General features: G+C 34.8%; 1 protein-coding gene across 1 annotated transcript; it reads right to left on the bottom strand.

The window, feature by feature from the left end:
• Positions 1-7,100: 7,100 nt before the first annotated feature.
• Positions 7,101-13,439, bottom strand: hoxc1a (homeobox C1a). The gene is made up of 2 exons (XM_056449426.1): positions 12,425-13,439; positions 7,101-7,903 (listed from the first exon to the last, which is right to left on the bottom strand). The coding sequence occupies exons 1-2, from the start codon at positions 12,987-12,989 to the stop codon at positions 7,557-7,559; spliced, it is 912 nt and encodes a 303-aa protein (XP_056305401.1). The 5' UTR covers positions 12,990-13,439; the 3' UTR covers positions 7,101-7,556.
• Between the last annotated feature and the right edge of the window lie 387 nt (positions 13,440-13,826).

The raw sequence follows: 13,826 nt of genomic DNA on the forward strand, positions 1-13,826 counted from the left end.
GTTTGTAGGAACAGTTTCCTAACCATGTGTGAGCTTACCTTCTAATATGTTTAAGAATGAGAAGGTTTTATGTGGTTCTTAAATTAATGTCACAAAAGAAACATTTTAAAATGATCAAATAAAAAATGGAAAACTTTAACAATTCCATTGATCATTAAGAGGTTTCTGTTGAATAGAATGTTATGACAAATGCCAATAAAGATAAATTAAATAAAAGCCAGTTTAAATCACTTACAATCTCAAAAATAAGGGTTGTTCTTAAATTTGTCTTTGAAGAACCGATTATTGGTCATGGGTTCCAAAAATAGCCATTTTTTGAACATTCTAGTAATCTTTGAGAACAAAAAGGTGGTAGGTGGTTCTTAGAATGATGTCACAGGAGAACCTTAGTAGAATGTGTGTTTCTCTCTTTTTCTTTCTTTCTTTCTTTCTTTCTTTCTTTCTTTCTTTCTTTCTTTCTTTCTTTCTCTCTCTCTCTCTCTCTCTCTCTCTCTCTCTCTTTCTCTCTCTCTCTCTCTCTTTCCTTCTCTGTGGAGCATTGTAATAATCTATAGAAGAGCCATTTGTGGGAAGGAAATATTTTAGAAATGCCAACAAAGAGCCAATTTAAACCTTTAAATCACTTATGATCTTAAAAATGAAACTGGCTCTTAAAATTATGCCATAGAACAGGGTTGCCCAATCTTTTTCGTATAAAGGGCCAAAAACCAAATATCATTGAGAGTCATGGGCCAAAGGTAAATATACCAAATTATATTACAAAAAAGTTGCCTTGGGTAATTTCCTAATTTAATTCATAATATATCAAAATAAACATTTTTAAACAACTTTTAAATAATATTAACTAATCCAGTATAACTTTTGAGATGATAACTTATTGCAATAAAGACATAAACAATCATTTATAACACAATGGAGTTCAATGCTAGTCAAGCACAAACCAATTTTAGTTGAGCTCCAAAGAGAGACATTTTTTCAGATGTGTTACATTCTAATAATCTTTTAGAATTAAATGGTGGTGGGTGGCTCCATGATGTCACAGAAGAATCATTTTTAAGTGATTTATTTTAGATGCAGGTTTTTTTTATGAAAATGCGTATATGTGCTCCTGTGTGTGCATGTGTTGAACGTTCTAATAATCTTTAAGAACCCTTTGTGGAGAACTGCATAAAATCACTTATAAATCTCAAAAATAAAGGTGTGTTCTTTAAAATGACACAGAAGAAGTTTTTGTAAGTTTTACTTATAATCTCAAAAATAAAGCTGGCTCTTAAAATGATGTCCAGAAGAATAATTTTTAGTGATGTGTTCCAAAAAGAACAATTTTTCAAACATTCTAATAACCATAAAGAATGAAAAGGTGGTAGGTGGTTCTAGAATGATGTCACAGAAGAACCTCTCTCTTCCATTCTTTCCCTCTCTCTAATAATCTGTAGAAGAGCCATTTGTGGATTGGAAAGAAACCACAGATGCCAACAAAGACCTGATTTAAATCACTTATAATCTTAAAAATAAAAGTGGCTCTTAAAATGTTACAGAAACCACAAATGCCAATAAAGAACCTAGTTAAATCACTCATGAACTTAAAAAGGTGGTTCTTAAAATAATGTCATAGAACAACCAATTTTAATTGATGAGTTCCAAAAAGAGCCATTTTTCGAATCTTAAACATTCTAAGAATCTTTTAGAATTAAATGGTGGTCGCTGGTTCTATGATGTCACAGAAGAACCATTTTGAAGTGATTAGTTTTAGATGTGGTTTATTTATTTTTTTTATTTTTTATTTTATTTTTATTTTTTTATCGGCATAGGTGTGTACATGTGTGTGTGTGTATGTGTGTGTACATAATTGTGCATGTGTTGAACATTCTAATAATCTTTATGAACCCTTTATGGACAACTGCATTAAATCACTTATAATCTCAAAAGTAAAAGTGAATTTATGTAAGACTGTAAGAACCGTTTCCAAAAATAACCAATTATTTCTTGGGGTGTCTTGCCATCTAAATTTTTAAATATGAAAATGTGGTAGGTGGTTCTTAAGTGATTAATTTAAAAAGAAAAAGTGTGTGTGCGTTTGTAACATTCTAATAATCTTAACAAATGTTTTGTGCAGTGGAAAGGGTACCACAGATGCCAATAAAAAGCCGATCTAAATGCAACCCCCCCTGAATGTAACCTTGACACACTTTCACCTCGGCAAGCGTCGCTCGTCCTCTGCCTCATTCGGATTCCTAAACCCCGCTCTCAGTGTTTTCCCCTCCCCCTTCTCCGAGAGTGCAATTTCTTAGCCGGCTAGAAGTGCTGAGTGCTGCTGTTTGCTTTGTACACAGAAATTCGCTGAGGCTGTAAGCTGTCCCCAAACATCTGTTCTGGGGAGTCGTAAATGGTGGGAGAAACGAGGGCTAGAAAGTGGTCTGCATACACATGCCCTGTGCACGTTATAAATGTATATATGTGCAAGGTGCCTGAAGACCTTCCTCCTCCTATGTGTGTTGGTGACAAGCAAACAAATGCCCATCAGTTCTTCATTTTACAGCTTACAGTGCAGAAGGCATTGATGCTGTGTGTGTTGGTAATGAAGAGTGTGTGTGTGGGATGTGAAGGTGTTGGACGCGGTGTGTCTTCTTTTGTTAGTGTACGATAGTATCCAGCCATTTTAGGGACCACCCATCAGATTCAGCCACCGTCAGAGGCAGATGCATAAGTGAGACATGCAGTGGCTTTAAAAAGTATGCTTGAAGATTGTTGCATTTTAAATGACTGCTTGATGTGGTGATATGTATGTTAGGATTCCTGGATTTTGTGATGAATAGTTTTTTCAGTAAGTTTCATTAACTGTTTGGGATTATTTAAAAAGTTTTATTATAATTATTTCCTCAATAATACCAAAGCAAAATGTATTTTTTGTTTAAAGATTTATTTTTTTCTAGATATTTGGATATTCCAATATTTTAACATTGACTTTTGATGGCTGTTTGGGATAATCTTATTAGCTTCTTAATGTTTTATCAGTTGTCTGTTGTTACTATCAAATAGTTTTTTCCATAAAAATATAATTAAAAATAGAATTTTCAATTTAACATTAATGTCGGTTAAGACTGTTCGATTTATTGCTAAATGCAATTATTTTGTTAGATTTATTGCTAAATACATTGATTTGTTATCTTTAAAGGCATAAGAACAATATTTTAAAATATTTATGAAGATCAAAGTTGCAAACTTAGAGCAAACTAAAAGATGCAGTATAAACATACAAGCTGTTCATTTTAAAACCCATATTTTAAACCATTATTCAGCAAATACGTCTGACAAAATGGAATAAAATGCAGGTAGTTTATTATAAATATTTCAAAAGAAATTGAAAAAAAAGAAACTTTTTTTCTTGCCTGGTGTTTAAAATATGTAAGGGATTTGTTATCTTTAAAGGCATAAGAACAATATTTAAAAGATTTATGAAGATCAAAGTTGCAACCTTATTAGAGCAAACTAAAAGATGTATTAAAATTCAAGCTGTTCATTTTAAAATCTATTTTTTGACCAACATTCAGCAAATATGTCTGATACAATGGAATAAAATGCAGGTAGTTTATATCAAATATTTCAAAAGAGACAGGTTAACTTTTTTCTTGCCTTTTGTTTTAAATATGTTAGGGATGTGTTATGCTTAAAGGCATTAAAATAATATTTTAAAATATGAATGAAGATCAAAGTTGCAAATGTGTTAGAGCAAACTAAAAGATGTATTAAAATTCAGGCTGTTCATTTTAAAACCCATATTTTAAACCAATATTCAGCAAATATGTCTGATAAAATGGAATAAAATGCAGGTAGTTTATTTTAAACATCTCAAAAGAAATGTTAACTTTTTTACTTGCCTGATGTTTTTAATATGTGAGGGATTTGTTATCTTTAAAGGCATAACAACAATATTTGAAAATATGAAGATCAAAGTTGCAAACTTATAAGAGAAAACTAAAAGATGATTAGAAGTAAATGGCCTTGACTTAAGTGCATATATGCATGATGTTGTTTTAGGGAATTTGTGGGAAATTAATAGTCACTGTTTGTTTAATTTTTTTAATTTTGAATTTTTTTGAAACTTTTGCTTAATCTTTATTTAACCAAGTGTAATCTAGTATAACATTTCACTGTACATAAATTAGTGAAACAATATCATAAATGTCTTATTATTATTAATAATGTGGCTGTGTTAATACTTTAATTGTATTTTGTCACTTAAGGAAAATTAATACTACATAATTATTAATATTTAAATTAATAGCAAAGTATTTCGTAAAATAAGTTTACTTTAAGAAATTGTTGTTATTTCTAACAACAATTATTTAAGCTAAATGAAGTATTCTAAAGTCATAATAGAAATTTAATAGTAATAATAATATTTATTTTTTTATTTTTTAAACATTAGGTTATTTTTACACATTTGTTTACTTGTTAAATAGCTAAAAATACGTTTCGTATAAAATACGTTTCGGGTAAAATTGTGTTCTCATTTTGTGTGGTTGACACTTGTAACATTTTTCTCTCCGTGTATTTGCATCTGAAGTCATTGCTGTTCACTCAGATTTGACTGATATTAGGCCTGTGATGTAAAAAAAAAATAATGTATGGCTTTGGTCATCATCCTGAGAGCATCGCTGTGCGCGAGGTAATGTCGTTTCCTATCAATTACTGAATAAAATGCAACAGTGCGATGAGGATTATACTTGATCCCATCACGTTATCTATTTCTGCACCCACATCCCATAACGTGGGCATTAAAGCCCCGGCATGCGGATGTAACTGAGCTGAAATGCTCATCAGCTTGTGTAGGTGAAATCTAATGATCTATACGAGAGGAAAAGTTCCTTCCTGAACGCTGTAAATTTTCATGCGTCAGATGTTTCGAGAAGGAATCTGCAGTATCGTAAACAAGCCTATATGCTTTTCTCAATTCCAAACCTGGGGACATTAAGTTCGCATTCACGCTTACAAGCGCGTCAAAATAATAGTCATATATCTAGTTTTATAATCTGATTTAAAAAAAAATGATATGAAGAGTTGTTTGGAGTATTGTGAATTCAATTAGGCTACAAATGATTTGATTCAGTGCTTTTTTCCTCCTGAGTTGTGTAAAAGGTGACCAAAAAGATAATGCATATATAATAATAATAATTTATTATTCTTATTGTTTTTATTATTAATATTTAATATATATTATTAATGTTGTTCTTCTTATTATTATTATTATTATTATTATTATTAAAGTTTTAATACTAATATTTTGTCAATAACCGTTGGAGCAATTAGTAATAACTGATATTTATTATTAGTTGATAGTTTTACTACTGTTATTACATTTATATTTCATGCATTTTGCACATGCATCTTAAATTATGAAACTACATGCATTGAGTGTAACAAGAATAAACATCTCAACATTAAAAAGTGTGAATATACGGCGAGGGCAGCACAAATTAATAATGCAGCCTTTTCTCTGTGAGCCACTGACCGGGTCATTGCTGTCTTGAGGCAAAACAGAGGTCAAAGGGTGAAAGGTGAACTCTGGAGTAACTGCATATATTAGCAGGCTTAGGCATGCAAGTCGTGCTTAATGCAAGTTTCCTGATACGGGAGGTTATATGTTTTAGTAGGCCACAATAATTACTCTGAAAGGATTTAGAACGAGCCCTTTTGCAGGGACGTTTATTTCAGTTAATTTTTTATTTTATTCGCCTGTGTAGTGTTTGTTTGATTAACGCATCTCGATTTTAATGGTGCTGGAAATTTTAAGGGCATTTAATATAGTTAAAGACTCGTTTTCATGGTTCAGATCATTTATCTTTTCACAGGACTGTAATGCTTTAGATTTCGCTTTGATACAAAGAGGAAGATATGAAGAAAACTTCATATTAGAGTTATTATTACGTTGTGGAATTATCGCAATGGGATAGTTCATTTAAAGAACAGCACTTCTGTTTTGAAAGCTGATTTTGTGAAGAATGAAACCCTAGGTTTATCTTAGATTTCAGTGATCACACTGAAAACAATAAGTAAAAATAAATCTGACTTTAATTCTAATGCTGTTATTATTCATCCTATCAAAGCAAATCAATTAAAAGTCAATCACCTTAAATCCACACCACGTCGATAAATCGATCGTTTGTAAATGTCGATAATCCCCTCTCGTTCCGCTTAATTCTAGTAATTATTTCTGTCCGTATACTCATCGAATAGCTCAGTAAAGAAGCTAGATATTTGGGATTATACAATGCAAATAACTCCATGTGTTTCTTCATAACACTTTAATTTAAATTATTAAGATAAAGTGCATTTAAAAGTTGCCATCTGAGTAAAGGAGCATGCATTCGAAATGTAAACGCTGCCAAGCAAATAATAATCACAAAAAACGTCTGTCTTCATTCCTCCACCGTTCTTCCAGCTCTCAGAGCACTACTTTGATGCTATTAAAATGAGGAGTTGGTATCAGAAGGTTCAACCCGTGGCACTGGATTTAACCTCTTCCAGCAATAAATTGGTGAAAATACACGGCTAAGTGGAGGCACTTTGTACGTTGACAGCTTTTCGCCATTATTTAGAAAGACGAGTATCACCGATCATCGTGCGGCGCTCTTTATTTGCAGATAAAAGCACAAGCAGCATGAATATGACAGACACCGCATGTCTGTGAAACTGCAACAAACCTGTTGAGTGTGTTTCTAAATGTGTACAGCCTGTGTGTACTTTTATGCTATAGATATTGTACGTGCACGATGTTTTGTTTACAATTAGATTTTTAAGAACACGGTAACGTTAATATAAAGAGTTAGTAATATCCCGCTCGGTGCATTAAAATTATAATATAATTATTTAAAGGTTGCTTTAAAATAACCATCACGAGTATAGAAATAATAATCAGATGAGACCATTATCAAAATTATTTTTTATTAAGAGGAATAATTTTACGTTTGTAATGGCATTTTTCTTATATATAAAACATACAGACTATTCATTTTAAACTCATAATTTAAACGAATATTCAGCAAATATTCATTTGATAAACTGAGTAAAAAGCAGGTAGTTTATATAAAATATTTAAAAAGTGACAAGTTTTGACAAACTTTTTTTTGCATTTAACCTGATGTTTTAAATAGGCAAGGAATTTTCGTGACACGTTTGCATTGAACCCTGATCAGGATTCTGTTGCGACTTATTAATTGAAGCGAATGATTCTTTTATAATCTTCAATTACAAAAAATATAGATACACATATAGAACTTAATATAATATTGTATAAGCTATAAAGTGCCTTTTTATTTAATAATACCTCTCCGCTTGTCTCAACAGGTATGCAAGCTTTATTTGTGTCAGATTCATTACTTTAATATCTTAAACTGGATCGATAAATAAATATTTATATGTGGGGTGCAAACTTAAATTCGGGCGTGCAAATATATTTCGATATTTCAACAGAATCACTCTTTTCTCTTGCGTTTAATTCTCACGTGATTGTTCACAGTTTGTAGCCCACAACAATCTTACCCTAATGAAATTGTTTATTCAGGAGATGAACAAGTGTCAGATGATTTTTTCGAGTCTTCGTCACATCCAGAAATCAGCATTAATCCTGGAACTAGGCCTTCCCGCAGCATTTTCTTCTGCTTCATACGTCTGTTCTGAAACCAGATCTTCACTTGTGTTTCGCTCAGCTGGAGAGGGTTTGCGATCTCTATCCGTCTGGCTCGAGTCAGATATTTGTTGAAATGAAACTCCTTTTCAAGTTCTGTGAGCTGTTTGGTGGTAAAATTAGTTCGCGAGGCTCCACTCGAAGGGTCCTCGTCAGAATCTCGTCCGTGGTCCGTTTTCAGCTCCCGGTCCGAGCATTTCCCCATTTGTATCTTAGCTGTTAAAAGAAATGCAATATATATGTATATTAAAAGCATAAATATAATATAAGGTAAAATTCAGGGATTGCAAAAGTGCTAACAGTGCATGTTATTTCAGTTTTTAAAAAATGATTACAGCCCATTTTAAAGCAGAATGAAAGCATATCGTTAAATAATCTCATATCGAATCAAATGACAGCGAAAAAAATAACAGATGCCAAGCGTTTTATTTTTGTTTCTAATTTATTAAGTATTACAATTACTAACATGTGCGTTGACTTTTATTAATAAGTTGAAACGATTTAATCTAAGCTTATACAAAACGCTATGTTATTATTGTAAAATGGTGCATACTTAAGCCCTAATAAAATATCTGTTTTATTAATGTGGTGCTCTTTTGTCATGTAATAAACTTTATAGGCCTATTTTTAAAAATAATAGCATATTAAAAGACACACTGAGTTTTACAGTGATATTAAAAACTATAATATCTGACATCTTTAATGATTTTGATACCAAAATAAAGTTTAAGGTATTTGTGTTTTGTAGCTAATGGTAGGAGATCAATTCTGATAAATGGTGAAATGCTAAAGTTTTGATAAATCCACAGCCTTTGAGTTATTCTATAAAAATTGCAATTACATCTTTATAGCAGAAAAATTTCCCAGATTTCCAAAATGATCACTCATTCATGGCTCTTGCCGCTGAATCTATTTTCATTGCGAAAGTGGTTTCTGATTGTGTGACCTTCACCTGAATAAAGAGTTCCAGTCAGTGGCGGATAAATAGAGGAGTGTGTTTGTTTGTACCTCACAGATGACTGCAGGACAGAGGTCAGATGTACTGTCCATCATGGGCTGTCATAAAAAAAACTCCAAACATCCTGCTTTGCGGTTTGCAACTATGTACTTTGTCCAATCTAGCATGCTCTATAAATTAATATGAGACAAAGTGCCCTTCTCTACCATGTTAATTTTAGAATAGCGTATAATCTGCAGTTTAACTGTAAGCTGCTCCACTGACAGCTGTTTTTAATGGATATCAAGCTCTTGTTTTGTTGTTTGCTTGTGTTGTTTGCTTTTGGAAGCACAGAGGAAGTTGCACATTCCTTTACGGCACACACACACACACACACACACACACACACACACACACACACACACACACACACACACAAGGGGTCAGGCGGGAAAATCCCCTGGAGTGATGCAGACGCAGTGAGCCCTCACATACTGCTACAGTTGCAAGTGTCTCTGTAACCTCTGTGCCATCTGCACACCATGTGTATGAGTGTGTGCTTGTGCTCATGTCATTGCAGTCAACGACCTACAGTTTGAACAGATGCAGGACATGCAAAGATAAACCTCAGATAAATGCACAATGTTTTGGTTGCAATATCAAAGGAAAGGGCATTTATTTGACTTGTTGCTTTCTGTGTTTTCCAGCATGAGCTTCACGAGTTGTCAATTTACACACCCTTGTTGAACAAACTCTACATGCCACTAATAGCAACCCTCAGCTTCTCTCTTAGGGCTCAGAGCACAAACAGTTGATTTTGAGAGCGCTCGCCACTGATCTTTATCATGCTCTCGCTGTGCAGATGAAAGCAAAGCGAGATATAAAAAATGCAATTGAAGGGTCACTTCGAATGTTCACGAGGGACATTCTAACAATATGTGCATTCACTGACAAATATGAAGTAATTAAGCAATTTCCTTAGGAAATAAAAAAGTGTGCATGGAAACACTGATGAATAAGTTGCTGGATAATAGAATTGGCAGTTGCCAGAAGGCATAAAGGAATCAAACTAAACATTTGAGGAATGACTTGCAAACTAGGAAATGGCCAGCCAGCCAGAGGGATGACGTGGACCACTAAGCCTAAAAGAGAGCAGGGGAACTGGGGGTGGGGGATCGATACAGATTGCCTCGGTCATCTGGGCATCCAGCCCACAGTAATTCAGGTGCTGTCAGGGTATAATTGAAGAATGACGCACCGGGACTATGTGCACTGTACTGGGGGATCCAGTCAGACACTCTTTATAAGCTTTTATTCATGTTGAGTATAGGAAACATTTTGATGCTGCCTAGTAAGGACTGTAACCCTCACAATTCATGGGTTTTCTGACCTCAAGGAAAGTTTGCCCTGAAATTAAAATTCTGTCTTCATTTGCTCACAGTCAAACCTGTGGAACCCAAAGAAGATATTTCAAAGAATGTTAAATGATCATAAAGGATTTCATCAATAAAATTCATTTTAAAAAATTAATGTAAAAACTTGCAGTCATTTTGGGGTTAAAACTATTGTTTAAATGTTTTAATAATACATTTTCAGTAGAATTTCAGTTTGGTGGTGTTCAAATTTCTACTAATGTTTTGCTTCTTAGACTTTTACACGCCTGAAACTTGTCTATAGCGCTTGTTCACTGCTGCTCTTATAGTTGTGTAAATTGCTTCCTTGTCCTCATTTGTAAGTCGCTTTGGATAAAAGCGTCTGCTAAATGACTAAATGTAAATGTAAATGTAAAATAATTTTATATGCAGAAAAATAAACATTCACCCTACTATTCAGCATTTGACTTTGGCTGCTGTGCTGATGTGAGCATTATCTTAAACACTTGTTGACAGACCTCTCATATATCATCATGCAGTGGTTTCTCCATAAGCTTTGTGATGAAACTAAAGACATTACTATTTATTATTTTAAGTGAAATTCAACATTGTCATTAACTGTACTTGCATGCATGTGTGCATGGAATAAAAGTCAGTAGGATCCAGCATTGTTCAGCCACTAGTGTTTTTTTATTTTTTTGAGTGAGCTACCTCTTTAAGCCTCACTCTTAAAGGGGCAGTGAAGTTCATGGCTAGCTAAAAATGAGTGCAAACACTAGTGTGCTTATATAGTACCTGATGAAAACAATGGCTCTTTCATGTGTCTCTTGGTGAATGTGGGTGGACAGGCGGGAGAAAAACAAACAGCAGAAGTTTCAGTACAGTAAACAAAGTGTGAACTTCTGGCCTTGCCACCGTTCAAGCATTTGGGATTTAATATAACAGGCCTCTCTATCCTATTTTCTGACCACAGCTGCTGCTCATACGCTGGGCGATATAGCCCGAAATGACCTTTTCACTGACATATTTGCCTGTGAGTTATTTTAGATCATCAGTGTGGCCTGGCCAGACATTCTTCTCCTTGACAGTCTGGAAACCATATGAATGCTGCATTACTGATTCGTAGGAAATGACAAATAAAACAGGACTCTTCTTGGTTTTACCATCAACCTATTACATATATTGTGATTTATTGAGGGGGACAAGCGATTCACAATTTAACGCACAGCTCTCACAACAAACATGAAATACTTTGACATAATACAGGTCAAATGTCATTGAGCGTGACATTTTATGAGCACATGTCAAGTAACTCACATTTGAACTGCATTAAACGCAGACCTATCCAATCATTACTCTGGTTAAGGATTACGCTGAGATTCTGACAGACATTTTCCGACATTCAATATAGAAAATTAATTGCAGCATATAAACATTGGTCTCTATTAAGATTTAGGGCTCTGTCGAGGAACAGTGTTCCTCTGAAGTTTATTTGGCTCTGAATGGAGAGCTAGGGGGTGCTGGACTCCTTTAAATATGGCCTGGGCTGCTGCTTGTCAATGAGAGGATTTTAAGGGGATGAACACAGACTAGCGTGGAATGTGCTATTTATAAAAATGGAGGAATTCAGCCTGGCATTGTTGTTGCTGACCCATTTAAGCACCAGAGCAGATCTTGTTTTATTACACTCTACTTAAATTTTTAAAGGCTTCTCCATAAAATGTTTTCAGCACTCAGGCAGCCTGATTTGTGATGCAAAAACTCCCTGACACGTGCCACATCTGCTGAAGAAATAGGCTGACTTGGCTAGTTTGGAAACTTGGTTATTATGGTTATATAATGTGTAAATGTTGCATTTATAATGTTAGAGTATATATATATATATATATATATATATATATATATATATATATATATATATATATATATATATATATATATATATATATATATATATATCAGAACCTATTCATTTAAGTGTACATGCTGTTTTTTTCAGTAATAATATAATACATTCTAGGTACAAAACCTTAAGCCTTCAGTCAAACCTGTTGAGTTAAATAAAAACGATTTTTGGCTTATTTATTACTTCAAATGTACTCACAGGTAAAATATTAGTTCAATAGTCAATATAGTTGTGAGTATTTTAAAAAATGGCCCAGCACATGGCTCCACCTCCAAGTATTATTTTCTGCATGCTGAAAAGGTCTTGTTACACTTTATCCACAGTTTTAGTTCGCGAAAATCACTTGATAATTGTAAAACAAGTTTATATGGCACGTTTAAAAACTTTTAAAAAATCTAACCACATACATGTTTTAAAGAATATTATGTAACAATGTTTGTTGCCTGGAGTACCTAGCGGTGCGTTAATGCTACGTGCGCTTCAGAAAAGTTAATCGTACTAGAAAACTTTAGTCAACTTACCTGCACGGGACTGATTTCTCCTCACTCTCATCCATTCGAATGTCTTTCCACTGTGCAAAGTCTCGTTTAACGTGTTTAGAGCCCCGTGTCCAGTATTATCATCCTCCACTGCGGAGTGACGCACTGGGCCGTCGCATGCGCGCACTTCTTGGTGTGTGTTGTTGACAGGGCCGAGTTCACAATGCGCGCTGGAGAAAGTTCTGAAAGTGTCTGATGAAGGCGAGAAGCCCGTTCTGGAGAGACCCTGCTCACGACAGCTTTGGAAGGAGGGGACTTGGGGTCGATTGGGGTGCACTGGTCTATAGAAATTTTGATTTTGGGGGAAGGGGGGTCTGGTAGAGTTAGCACGGCCAGGGTCTTCACAGGGCTTTGAGCACGCGCCTGTGGCCGTGGTACTGAGATTCGTGAAATGATATTGAAGAAAATCCGCCTCGGTGTTGACATCCTCTCTGCTTGGGAAGTCAGCAGTTGATCCGTGGTCCTGATGCAGACGCATTACTCCAGTAGCACGATAGCCCTTGATGAAAAGTGACGTGGTGTCCCTGAACCCTTGATAAGAATTCATGACCGCAGCTCATATATTCCAGATTTTCATCCGAGGCTGGACGCGAAACTCCATCCACAGACGCCACACATAGCGCGCAAAAGGACGGAGGCACCGATCTAGACAGGGACATGCCTTGTAGAAACATTCGATCGGTGATGGATGGGGATGACGTGCCCTCTAACTCTTGGCCAATAGCCGGACATCTCCCTCATCCGACTGAGCGTTAATTTACCAAAGCAAGCAAGTTTGAACGACTTATTTGACCTGCTAATAAGGTCTCGTGGATTGTGTGTGCGTGTGTGTGCTGGATCCTGCGAGAAGGGAGGTCAACATAAGTACTTAATCTGATAAAAGATTGTCACATTTTATGGAAGCGCACGTTTGATTATTTGTTATGAGAATTTTGTACAAATGTCAATGCAAAATCACGTGTAGGATATTCACTTTTTTGTTCAGCTCCAAATATATTTTGAGGAAACATATCGACAGAATATTTCGACACGGAACGGTTAATTGTTCCGTCTCTACATTGTGCGTGCGTGCGTGCGTGCGTGTGTGTTTGTGTGTGTGTGTGTGTGTTTTAGAAGGCCCATATCAGAGTTTCAAATTAGCTCGCACGGAAAATCAATGACGTTTAAAGTCAGTATAGAAGCCTAAGCTTACCCGAATGTCTACAGCCGAGGGAATACGGTTTAAGCAATTGTCAATAGTTGTTAATGAGAACGCCATAGATCTTTTAGTTGACGTCTGTTAAATAAAACGTGACGATTATGCTTCATTTAAACTTTGAATAAACTTTTAAATGACCAACTATAGCGCTCTCAGGTGGCCTTTACTAAGCCAGCTAACCTACAT

Source organism: Danio aesculapii, chromosome 23 (assembly GCF_903798145.1).
Source record: "Danio aesculapii chromosome 23, fDanAes4.1, whole genome shotgun sequence".
Taxonomy (NCBI): Eukaryota; Metazoa; Chordata; class Actinopteri; order Cypriniformes; family Danionidae; genus Danio; species Danio aesculapii.

Bases quoted from the DNA above. Each gene is read 5' to 3' on its own strand.
- hoxc1a (XM_056449426.1), bottom strand. From the start codon at position 12,989: ATGAATTCTTATCAAGGGTTCAGGGACACCACGTCACTTTTCATCAAG. The intron at 7,904-12,424 runs GTAAGTTGACTA...TTCTTTTAACAG, and splicing joins GAGAAATCAGTCCCGTGCAG to CTAAGATACAAATGGGGAAA.